The following is a 12,963-nucleotide window of genomic DNA, read 5'->3' as shown; positions in this document are numbered from 1 at the left end:
GCACACTTCAATTTTTTACCTTGTCTAAACAAATATTTGAAATAGAGGATACCCTTGTTTTATGTTTTTTGGTGAAATTAATTTGGACATATATCTGGTAATATAGTTTCAGTTTCAGAAGAAATAATAATTGTTATATTGTTACTCTACCTTGTGACCTTGATTTATTTTTGTTTCTAAACTGGGATGCTCCTGGTTGCTTTGTGGCTACATATAGGCATCCATGTTCTTTCAATATCATAGAATATCTTATTAAATCTATTAAAAGTTAAGCCAGGCCAGGGGTCCTGACAGGTTTCTGTAGTGCTGACTGATGGAATTTTAATTTCAGACACATAAGAAACTTCCAGCAAATCGTGGGCTAGATACAGATAAAATGTACCCCAAAACTCAACTGGGAAGAAATATATTAAAACTAAAAATAGAATCCAGTGGTTGTCTTTACACTGTAATAGAAATTACCAAAATGTGTCTGCAAAAATCCAGAGAATGTGTAATTTTGAATTTGTGGACAATAGAAGTTGATCGCTGGTGGTGAAGATGTTTGGGTCCAAATATGAGTGTAGAAAGACTCCAAGTAAACTGTATTTATATGGACTAAGAGTATGTCTGTTTCTAGAACACATGCAACATGATGGTCCAGACACTCAAACCCAAACAAGAAATCTTCTTTTCAAATGTTCACCATATGGATTCAACCCTTTTAAAACTTATTATATTTCAGCATCTGGTATATAACACATCAAGTCACAGTGGCTTTAGGATCATTTGTAAACTTTCAACTTGATAACTAAATTATTTAATGAACTGCTTCAGAGTACTTATTTTGGCTTACATTAAGTTTTACAAAAGTAGTAAGATCAAATGAAGTCAAAGCTAAGCCTTTTATTATTGAAACAGACTTTTTTGATATATTAGTGAATCTCATGTATTGGTGGAAGTATTAAGGCAATTGCACATAGTTAAAAAGGGGGGGTTATTTTGTGGGGTAGCTTACAAGTAAAGGGGTAGGTTGCAGGGTCCAGGAGAGGTGAGGTGCAGTCCAGCAGTATTCCCCTGAGAACTCTGCTTGGTCTACATCCAGTGTCCTGTATCCAGGAAATGAGAGAGTGTGCACATCCAGAACTCAGGTCATAAGGGCTCCTGTCTTGGTGCTGCCTCATAGGCATGACAGTTACTGGAAGCCTCATTGGGAGTAGTACCTCCAGGTCAACGCTGGAACAGCTACCCACTACACTCATGGTAAGCACAAATTAAATAAATAGAAGATGGTTAGTGGAAAACAGAGTTTCAAACTGCATTATAGCACAAAATCAACTGAGAAATGGATTAGACTACAGGAAACAAAATTATGCAACACAACCCAAAGACAGTCAAATATCACTCATAGATAAATACTGTACCTTTCAATAAAATACTAAATGAAAGTCATTGATACCTCAAATAAGAAAGATGAAATTATCCAAATGCCATGACCAAGAGGTGTTATTTCTCCATAAAAGAGACTCACCTCAATTTTAAGGACACATATAGAATGAAAGTCAAAACAAATGGGACCATCAACAGCTATAGGTATAGCTAACAAAGTAGAGTTTGAATCAAAGACTTTGAAATAAGAGAATGAAAAATTACATTGTGACATTATCATTTCATCAAGAAGTTATATAAGATATAAATATATAACCAAGCAATGGTAGAAATGTAAATATTTGGCAAATATTAGAAGTATGAATTTATAGGGACAGAAAAGGAAAACAATAGAATTATCAATAAAGCACTACCAAGAATGCAAAGATCACAAAATAGAATAAAATTAAAAGACATTACATTAGAATACAGGATATTGAATCAAATAGCACAACACACACACACATACACACACACACACACACACACACACACACACACACACGTCACAAAGTACCTATAGAAATATTTGGATATGGGTGTCAGTATTCCATTTCCAATCTTTTGTAGGGATAGGGTTCCTTGTTGATCACTGATAGGTGTCCCATGCTAATGGCCTATTCAGTTCCAATAAATCCTGTCCTGTCCTGTCCTCTCCTCTCTTCTCCTCTCCTACACTCTTACCTTAGGAAAGTTGAGATAACATTTTCACCTGGCATATCCAGCTATATATGGATTCTGGTGATGTGACCTCAGGTCTTCACACTTTTACAGTAAGTTATTTGTTTACTCACTCATCCATTCTCTCAGCTCCAAAGCAGTTTTCTGAAATGTAGATTAATCTTTTCAGCTTTTAAAGGGGGAATTTACACACTTATGACAAAGGTGTGCTTATCTATTTTCACATAACCATTTATATCTTAAGTGAATATTTACTATTCTAGAACAAGGCAAACTTCAAAACTTCAGAGTTTATAGATATTTTTATTTTATAATAATCACCTCTTTGTGTAAATTACACAAAATTGCCAAAATTTATTCAAGGCCAATTCAGAAATCAATATAAATTCTACCCAAAATCCAAGCCAATATTCATTTGAGTTATTTTATATAAGTATATATATGGGAAGGATCCTCATGTGTTATCAATTTCTATGAAGAATTGCAATTTGATTTTGATGAAGATTTTAATGAATCTATAGATTGTTTTTGTTATGATGACCACTTTCACAATATTAAAACTACCAATCCATGAGCATGGGAGGTCTTCATATTACCTAGTATCTTCATTTCTTTTTGGTGTCTTAAGTTTCTCATCACACTGTTGTCTTGCACATACAGTAAGCAGATGGTAACAGGGCTATCTATATATGCTGGTATCGATGCATCTAAGTATGAAAAACCCATTCAACACAAACATAACACATTGCATGCAGGTGCAAAATGAGACATTTTTCATAGTTTTGAAGAAGGCCAATGTATCTGTCACATTGGCCATTAAAGGAGACAGTTTAATCTTCAGTAGAGGATGTGCAGAAGAGAACAGATGTTCTAAATTTTCACAGACATGTTACCAGTGCAAAATAAGAAACCTCATGAACAATGGAAAAATTTAACTCTATTATAGATTTACTTGATCATTTGAATAATTATTTCCCAGTATTTGACAAAAAAAATACATTCATGTTCTTAAAGAAAATGAGGGAAATCAGTCAGCCAAGATATTTACTAACATGATTCTTAAATACTACTCATAACACACAGAATGAGCAATTGTGGAAATGATAAACTTCTATTGTAATTCATTCAGCTGCACTACAGATTCTGACCTTTCTTACACAGAGTAGGAAACGAATCAATATTGGCAGGTCCCAAAGAGTGTAGATACTGGAAAGAATGAGAACATTGATACTACAGAGAATGTCAATGTTGGCTTTGATAGTTACAAGATGTTAATAAATTGATACAATTGTATCTTCTTATCTATTTATCTATCTGTTTCAGTATCTGGCTATCAATCCATCTTTCTGATTGTCTATATTGAATAAAATGTCTGGGACTATCAGTTAGCCCAAACAATCCATAGGCTTCTGTGATTTCAAGTTTAAAATGGTAGTATATTGATTTGATCAACTTAGTTTTCTTTTACACATTAAAACAGTAAGGGATCTTCTTTAGCTACTGAGCTTCATACATTTTCAAAAGAAGCTCATATATTTCAAATTGAACAAATCAATTTATGTGAAAATTATTATTTTTTACTCATGGATTAGCTACAGATCTAGCAACCCTAGAAGAGACTCATTCAGGATTTCAAGTGAGTGCAAAAAGACATAATTTAGGGAGTTAGTGATGCACCATCTAAGAAAAGCAGCATTCACTGGGGTGCAGTTAAGGTTGGACCAGAAGGGATACCTTTTGAAGACAATGTGTGTAAAGTAGTAATACAATTATCTGAGACTATCTCAATAAACCACAAACAGTTACATTTTTATTAAAAATGTTTCATCGAAATGTATACGATTTGGGAGCATGTTTAGCTACTCTTTAGAATGAATGAAGTCCAACATATGTTGTATCCACTCTCTTAATTTCAATTCAGTCTCAATTAAATGAACTAAAGCCAAACTCTCCAGTCAATAACCACAGAGCAAGCTATATCCAAAAAAGTAAACGAGAGCATGGGAGTTTCTTGAAGAAATTTGGAATGATTTATAATAGACAAGCCATCTGCCAATCTGTTTCATCATTGTTGTACATAATTTACCTCCCAGTAGAAATTCCAGTTTTAAGTGTCATGTTTTTATTAATTCTGTGGAGACAAAAGAAAATGCCCTTCAGCTCAGAATATACAAAAGCTATGTATCCTGTTTAGTGTACTTTTTATTGCTTGTTTTGACCTACATAAATTTGTAATACATCCCATTTACATTTGTTTCCAAGTGTATAATATTTGCTTTCACTCTTCCTAATAGAATACACACATTTTGCAAATCTGTGCTTTTTCAAATTGTTTCACATTGCATAAAAACTTTTGAAGTTTGTTATGTGAATATTGAATATAATGCTGTTCAATATATAACTTGAGATCAAGATTATTAACCTTTAAAATTGGCATTATACATATTTATTGTAAATAGTAATATGTGACATAAATATTTTTGTATAAAACCATGATTCACTGATCATATTTCTACCATACCTGTTCACATCCAATTTTTCCTACTGCACTCCAGTGTTTATTAACCCTCATTGTTCCCCTACACTCATATTATATGTACATATAAAATTTCATGCATGTATATAAAATCTTTTAATAACAAGAAGGAAATTGGTATTTGTCTTACTGAGAGTGGATTAATTTACATAATTTTGCATATGTATGAAGCAATAAAAAAGAGGTCATTAAGCTGGATGGCAGTGGCACACACTTTTAATCCCAGCACTCAGGAGGCAGAGCGAGGTGGAGCTCTGTGAGTTTGACGCCAGTTTGTTTTACAAAGCAAGATCAAGAACAGACATCAAAACTACACAGAGATACCCTGTCTCAAAAAACCAAAAATAAAAAAAAGAGGTAATTAATTTAGTTAATTTGGAGGGAGGGAGTTGGTGAAAAGAGGGATATTTGGCATAAGGAAAGGGTACAGGCAAAATGATTCATTTATATTTTACTTTATTCTTTTTATTAAAACATTTTAGAGTTTTTATTTATTTAATATTTTATCTTTTAAACTTAAAATATAATTACATATTTTTCTACTTTCCTTTCTGGCCTCTAACACTTCCCATGCACATCCCCTTGCTCTCTCTAAAATTCAGGTCCTCTATTTCCTTAACTATTGTTACATCTTAATCATATATAATCCTAAATATGTAAATACAACCTCTCAGTCCATATAATGTTTCTCACTTTTTTGTATGATTTCATGGTTGACCACTTGATACTAAGTAACCATTTGGGATATTTTTCTTCCCTAAAAAAGAATATTTGTATCACTCCCAATATTCTTTAATTGTCTTCAGTTCTTTACCAGGGCTTAAGATCCTTTGAGACTTCTCCCTTCTATGTTAGCATGTCTCCTGGTACTATCTTTGTACAGGAGTATATTTTTTTAAATAGTATATGTGATGTTTCTGGTAGTTCAGCACTGGAGATGACTCAATACAACAACCTACTACTTTCAGACACAGAAATTAGTGAGGAGGATGACATGTGGACACTTTTAACTTAACTGCAGGAAGAACCCCTAACTTAGATTTCCCTTAAGATCACAAGATAATTGGAGAGGCAAGAGTCTATCTCTCTATCTTCACTGGGAGATGCAAGTTCTCTAGAGTTAATGAAAAGGATGAGTATAATTTTGGGTCCCTCAGGAAATTAAGATCATGATCCAAGGTGTAATACAATTTCCTCAGCTCCTACTTTGATTTAAATGCTCTCCTCTGAAGAAGATCCTAGACATTCTTCTGCTCTACTTATAAGCCTGCAGTTAAAAGACCCTTTCACTGATTCCAGAAAAGACTCAAATCACAAATAATGTGTGCAATTCAGAAACTGGTCCTAGAAAATTAAATCTTAGTTGTATCTTCTTTGAATTAAAGATCTGAAAATTTTGAATCTGAAATATTTATAATCACATGAACTAGGATAAATGGGAAACTAAGAGAGCTCCAAAGTTTGGAATAAACATTGTGAGTTTCTGAATTTCAGGTATACTAACAGCCTGTCTTCTCTTTTTTATTATTTTACTAAATATTTATCTTTAATTTTTTGTTGAAAATGGAATATTTTTATATAATATATTCTGATTACAGTTTCCTCTCAACTCCTCAGAGATCCTCCCTGCCTCCCAACCTTTATGAATCCATACCCTTTAAGTCTCTCTTAATATATGATAGACTTAAGCAAGTGTCTCTCCTTTCCTGTGCAAAAGGAAACTCAACCAAAACCTGCAGAAGAAAGCATTCAGGGAGATTGGAGAGTGGTAAAAGTTGTTGGTAGCCCCAGGAGTTACAATATCTGCACTAGAGTACTCCTGTATGATCAGAATTCAAGCCATCCAGGGTCATGACTCTGTGACAAGGGGACAGGATGCATTCTCTCCATGCCTCTCTCTCTTTTTCTTTTAATTTTAGATTAGGCACATGCTTTTCATTCTTTCTACAACAAAGGTGAAACTGCAGCAGCATCCAGCAATGTAGCATCCAGAAATCTGCTTATAATTTTATTGTTGAATGGAGGACTTTAGTGAAGAAAGACAGGAGATAGGAAAGGGTTGAATCTGACTTAACATTTTTTTTTTGTTGTTTGTTTGTTTGTTTTTTGTGACCGCACCAGTAGATTCTATATTAGTCTGATCTAGAAGAAATATTCCTAACATACACCCATAAGTAGAAAGGACTCATGACTGGTGTGGATCATGCTCTAATATAACTCTATTTTCTGTGTCCACATATTCTCTTAGAGAAAAACGGACTCAGTAATTATCTCTTTAGTGACTGAATTCATTCTGGTAGTATTAACAGACCAGCCTGAACTCCAAGTACCTTTGTTCTTTCTGTTAATAACAATGTATTTGGAACATGGCTTTCTGTCATATTAGCTAATAAAAGAAATACTTTGCTCTCCAGTAGAGGATGTACAGAAGAGAGCACATGTTCTAAATTACACTTTCAAAGACATGTTACCAGTACAAAAATAAGAAATTTCATTAACAATGGAAAAATGCAACTCTAGTGTGCATTTACTTGATCATTTGAATAACTATTTCCATTATTTTACAAAAAAATGAATTTATGCTCTTAATGAAAATGAGGGGAAACAGTCAAGGATTTTATTAACATTATTCTCAAATAGTATACATGTTACATAGGATGAGAAATTATGAAAATGGTAAAGTTCTGTTGCAATTTATCCAGCTGTATCCATATTCTGTCTATGCATATTTGTCAATGTTAATAAAGTGCCAATGAAAGATGATTATTTTGAAACTCTTAGTGTGAATGGAACTTTGTAATTTATAAGGAGAACATCTGAGTTTATTTATTATAAGCAAACAAAGAAAGTTAAAGAACACAATGTTCCAGTGCCACATACTCTCAAGTTACTGTAGAAGACAATGAAAACAAAAGAAAATCTTGTAACATTTTTCTTTTTGAGTAGAGCAGATGTATCTCCCCACTGAGAACAGTGGGACCTGTTGACTGAGCATTTTGAAGGTCTGCCAACACTGATCTTTCTCACAAAGTGTAGAAAATTCACCAATATTGGCAAGACCCAAAAGGCCCAGATATTGGCTTAGCTAGCCTGTGAGGCTGTGTGTGTATATTGATATCATGGGGGGAAAGTCAATGTTGACTTTTATGGTTACCAGGCATTAATATTCTGACATAATTGTATCTTCATATCTATTATCTGTTTCTTTGTTTTATATCTGGCCATCAATCTATCTTTCTGTCTTTCTGACTATTTTGAACAAGATGTCTGAGACTGCCCTTTAGACCAAATAATTCATAGGCTTCTGGGTTTTCATGTTAGGTTTTTTTAAATCAATTTAAGTTGAAATTATTCATTTTTCTACGTGGAACAGCTATAAATCTTGCAACCCTAGAAGAGTCTAATGCAGTGTTTCGAGTAAAAGAGGATATACATTTGGGGGTTAGTGGTGCACCATCTAAAACATCAGCATTCACTGGGGTGCAGTTTTGGTTCAACCAGAAGGGATATCTTTTGAAAACAGTATTTTTAAAGTAGTAACACAATTTTCTGAGAATATCTAAATAAACCACAAATGGTTAAGTTTTTATTAAAAGTACTTCATTGAAATATGTATGCCAATGGAAGCACATTTAGATACTCTTTAGAATGAATGAAATTCAACACATGTTGCATCCTCTCTCTTAATTTCAGTGCAGTCTCAGTTAGATGAACTACAGCCAAACTGTCCAGTCCATAGCCATGGAGAAAGCAATATCAAAATTAAATGAGAACATGAGTGTTTCTTGAAGAAGACTGGAATGATTCATAATAGACAAGTCGTCTGTCAATCTGTTTCATCATTGTTGTGTATAATTTATCTCCCAGTAGAAAAACCAGTTTTAAGTGTCATGGTTTTATTTATTCTGCAGAGACAAAAGAAAATTCCCTTCAGCTAAGAACATACAAAAGCTTGTTTGTGTATCCTGATTAATGTACTTTTCTTCCATGATGTGAGCAACATACATTTGAAATGCATCCTGTTTATGTTTGTTTCCACATGTATAATGTTTGCCTGCAGTCTTCCTAGTAGAATATATACATTTTGTAAATCTGTACATTTTCTAATAATAAAAGGCTTATTTGTGAATACACTGTATATTTTACATTTAATAATGGCATTTGAAAATTTATATATGAATATTACATGTAATGCTGTTAAATATATAGCCTGAGGTCAAGATTAATAATCTTCAAATTTGGCAATTATATTCATTTTAAATAGTAATATGTAACAAAAGATTTTCATATAAAACCTGTGACTCATTGAGCCTATTTCCTCCATACCTGCTCATATCTCATTTTCATCTTTGTATCCCAGTGTTTCTTGTGGCTCTTTGTCCCCCTACATTTCTGTCATATGTACATATATAATTGCATGTATGCATATAAAATCTAATAAGAATAAGGAGAAAAAATGCTGTTTGTCTTACTGAGACTGGGTTTATATACATATTTATGATACATATGTTTGTGTGTGCATATATATGTATATATATATATATGTATACATATATATGTATATATATAGAGAGAAAATTGCCCATTAATTTTCAGGGATTTAGTTGGTAAGCATGGGAGTGCTTAGAGTAAGAAAAGGCAACTGGAAAAGTGATGCAGTCATATTTTATTTTATTAAAATTTTTAAAATTTTTTAAAATTTATTTTAATTTTCTTATCTTTCAACATAAATATAATTACATAACTTTTCCACTTTCCTTTTCCAGCCTCTAGCCCTTCTCATGCACACCCCTTTACTCTTCTAAAATTCAGGGCTTCTATTTGCTTGAATACTTATATATATGCACATATATAGTATTTATATACTTGCTGAATATATAAATATAAGCTCTCAGTTCATATAATATTACTTCTTTGTATGAATTCATGGTTGACCACTTAATATTGGCTGACCAATTGGAATAGGTTTATTCCTGGAAAAAAAAAACTATTTGTACACTCCCAGCACTTTTCATTTCCTCATCAGGGGTTGAGGCCACTTGAGATTTCCCCCTTCCATTTTAGTGTGTCTCCTGGTATCATTCTTGTTCAGAAATATGTTTTTTTTACACAGCATCTGTGATATTTCTGGTAGCACAGTACTGGAAGTGACTTCCTATATAACACTGCAACTTTCAGACACAGACTTTAGTCAACAGAAAGATCTGTGGGCAATTCTCACCTAACTGCAGGAAGCAAGAGAGGAAAATTCCCAAACGCAGATTTCCCTTCAGATCTCAAGATAATTGGAGAGGCAAGTGTCTGCCTCTGTATCACACTGGGGGCTGTACATTCTCTAGAGTAAGTGGAGAGGATGAGTATAATCGTGGGTCCCTCAGGAAATAAGGATCATGTACTAGGGTGTAATACAGTTTCCTCGGTTCCTTCTTTGATTTAAATGCTCTCCTCTGAGGAAGAACCTAGACATTCTTTTGCCCTGCTTGTAAGCACACACATTCTGAGATGAAAAGCCCCCTTTCTCTGGTTCCAGAAAAGACTCAAATCCTTAATCACAAATAATGTTCTGCAATACGAAAATAGTCCAGGAAAATTAAGTCTTGAGCACATCTTCTTTGAATTGAAAGACCTGAAACCGTTGAATCTGAAATATTTATCCAGGTAAACAGGGATAAATGGGAAAATAAGCATGCAATAAGATTTAGACTGAAAATTGTGAGCTTCTGAGTTCTAGGTATACTAATAGTCCTTCTTTCCTTGGTCTTTTTAAAAAATGAATATTCACTTATTTTTATTTTATTGAAGAGATTTTTTTTCATATGGTATATTCTGATTAAAGTTTCCTATCCCTCAACTCCTCTGAGATCTTCCCATTCCCCCTCCATCTAAATACAAACCCTTTACATCTCTCTAAATATATGATGGGCTTCGGCAAGTTTCTTCCTTTTTTCTGGGCAAAATGAAAGGCAAGGGAAACAGGCAGATGAAAGAATTCAGGGTGATCAGAGAGTGCTAAGAGGTGTTAGTGGGTAGCATCTCCATGGAGTTCTCCTTCATGGTTAGAACTCAGACATTCCAGATTCATGACACTGTGACAAGAGGACAGGAAATATTGTCGCTATACTTCAGTTTTAGATTTAATTTAGGCATCTGTTTTTCATTAGTAGCACAGCAAAAGTGAATCTGCATCAGAAACCAACACTAACTATGCAGGCATCTCCCTCCAATTTTATTGTAGGAAGGCCTCTGGTGAGGAAAGACTAGAGATGGATGAATGTTGAATACTTCTTAGTATATTCTTTATCTTGTGATTTTTTTTCAGAAATCATAATGAAAGTCAATATCAGTTGCTTTGTGACTTAAGTTTTTTGTGGCTGCACAAGCTGATTCCATATGATTAGTCTAGGCTTGAAGAAACATTCCCAACATATCTGTCAAAGTTACAAAGGACCCCTGGGGAGTCTGCATCATCCTCTAATGCAGTTCAATGTTCTGTGTCCACAGGTTCCCTTAGAGAAGAATGGACTCAGTAAATCTTTCTTTGGTGACCGAATTCATTCTGGTAGGATTAACAGACCAGCCTGAACTCCAAATGCCCTTGTTCTTTCTGTTTCTAGCAATGTATCTGATCACTGCATTGGGGAATTTGTGTTTGATAATTCTGACTGTGCTGAATTCTCACCTCCACACTCCTATGTACTTTTTTCTCTTTAACTTGTCCTTTATAGACCTCTGCTATTGCTCTGTTTTCACTCCCCAAATGCTGGTGAACTTTATATTAAGGAAGAATACAATTTCTTATGTGAAATGTATGACTCAAGTGTATTTCTTTTGCTTCTTTGCTATTTCTGAGTGTTACGTCTTGACTTCAATGGCCTATGATCACTACATGGCCATCTGCAATCCACTGTTGTATAATGTTGTCATGTCTCCTAAATTATGTTTGAGCCTTATGCTTGGTTCCTACTTTATTGCATTTTCTGATGCAGTAGCTCACACTGCATGCATGCTGAGATTGACCTTCTGTGATGCCAGCACCATCAATCACTACTTCTGTGATATTCCTCCTTTGCTCCAGCTGTCCTGCACAAGTACGTATGTCAATGAACTTGTCATTTTTATTGTTGTGAGCATCAACATCATTGTTCCTACTTCAACTGTTTTTATCTCTTATGGTTTCATCCTCTCCAGCATATTCCGCATCAGTTCCTCTGAGGGCAGGTCCAAAGCCTTCGGTACCTGCAGCTCCCACATTTTTGCTGTGTCTCTGTTCTTTGGTTCAGGTGCATTTGTGTATTTCAAACCCCCCTCAGCTGGGTCTATGAATGAAGGTAAAATCTCTTCTGTCTTTTATACCAATGTGGTGCCCATGTTGAATCCCTTAATCTACAGCTTGAGGAACAGAGATATTAAATTTGCCCTGATGAAAAGCCTGAACAAGAAGAACTTTTGATGGTACAGGGTGGTCTTTATGCCTCTTGTTTTGGACACAGAGCACAGTTTCTATTTGTGGGCAAAATTTCAGTAGAAAACTTTACTCTTGTGGTTTTTTTCCTAGAAAACATTCTGTTTTTTATGTTTTTTTAGTTTTGCAATGGCAGAAACCCTTGTTATAATCATAAAAGCTAATCTCTGTCCTTTTTAATCACAAAAAGAAATTTGAGTCTTCTAGATATTATTTTAATATTTTTAGAGTTTGCTTTCTTCATTTTTTGTCATTTTCACCTTTTTCTATTCTTTTTCTTATCTAAATTCACTGCCACTAAAAGAACTTACCTAATATCCCCCATTCATTACATCCTTACGTTTTTCCTCTTATACATTAAAAGATATATTCAAAATATCAAATGAAGTAACTTTAGAGTGCCATTCTCCACTCTCTGTGTGTTTCTCATTTTGAATGTGAATTAAACATGTAATTCAAACATTTGATTCTGTTCATTTCTGTACATCTTCCATTGGAAAGCAACATATCTCTTTCAACTGCCAATGTGACAGGTAGGATTTATGGGTAATCAATAGCTTAGTGAAAAGTGTAGAATTACCTAATGGTTCCATGTTTCAAACATGCCATTAACATAACTCTTTCCATATTTGTATTATTATTTAGGAAATACAATTTCAAGAGTATGTTTCAGCTTTGAAATTTTATTGTGATTTGTCTGTGGGGTATACATGTGTCTATCATCATTGTAGTGGTTACTTTATTTTGGATTATTCTTTTTGTTATTATTTTTGTTTGCAAAGTAGGGAGTGAAGTTCATGTACAGAATTAAAAATTGAATAATTTGAATGTTTTAATGGCCTGGTAATTAAAGAAAAGAATATATGGGACAGAAACT

General features: G+C 33.8%; 1 protein-coding gene across 1 annotated transcript; it reads left to right on the top strand.

Annotated features, from left to right (window-relative positions):
* Positions 1-11,141: 11,141 nt before the first annotated feature.
* Positions 11,142-12,074, top strand: LOC114687628 (olfactory receptor 8B3-like). Its single transcript, XM_028862217.1, has one exon. The coding sequence runs from the start codon at positions 11,142-11,144 to the stop codon at positions 12,072-12,074; it is 933 nt and encodes a 310-aa protein (XP_028718050.1).
* Positions 12,075-12,963: the final 889 nt, after the last annotated feature.

This window comes from Peromyscus leucopus, chromosome 7 (assembly GCF_004664715.2).
Source record: "Peromyscus leucopus breed LL Stock chromosome 7, UCI_PerLeu_2.1, whole genome shotgun sequence".
In the NCBI taxonomy this organism is placed as follows: domain Eukaryota; kingdom Metazoa; phylum Chordata; class Mammalia; order Rodentia; family Cricetidae; genus Peromyscus; species Peromyscus leucopus.
The sequence above is the reverse complement of the archived record's forward strand: the minus strand, read 5'-3'. Positions and strand labels throughout refer to the sequence as shown.

Excerpts from the sequence above, each read along its gene's own strand:
- LOC114687628 (XM_028862217.1), top strand. The coding sequence starts at position 11,142 with ATGGACTCAGTAAATCTTTCTTTGGTGACCGAATTCATTCTGGTAGGA.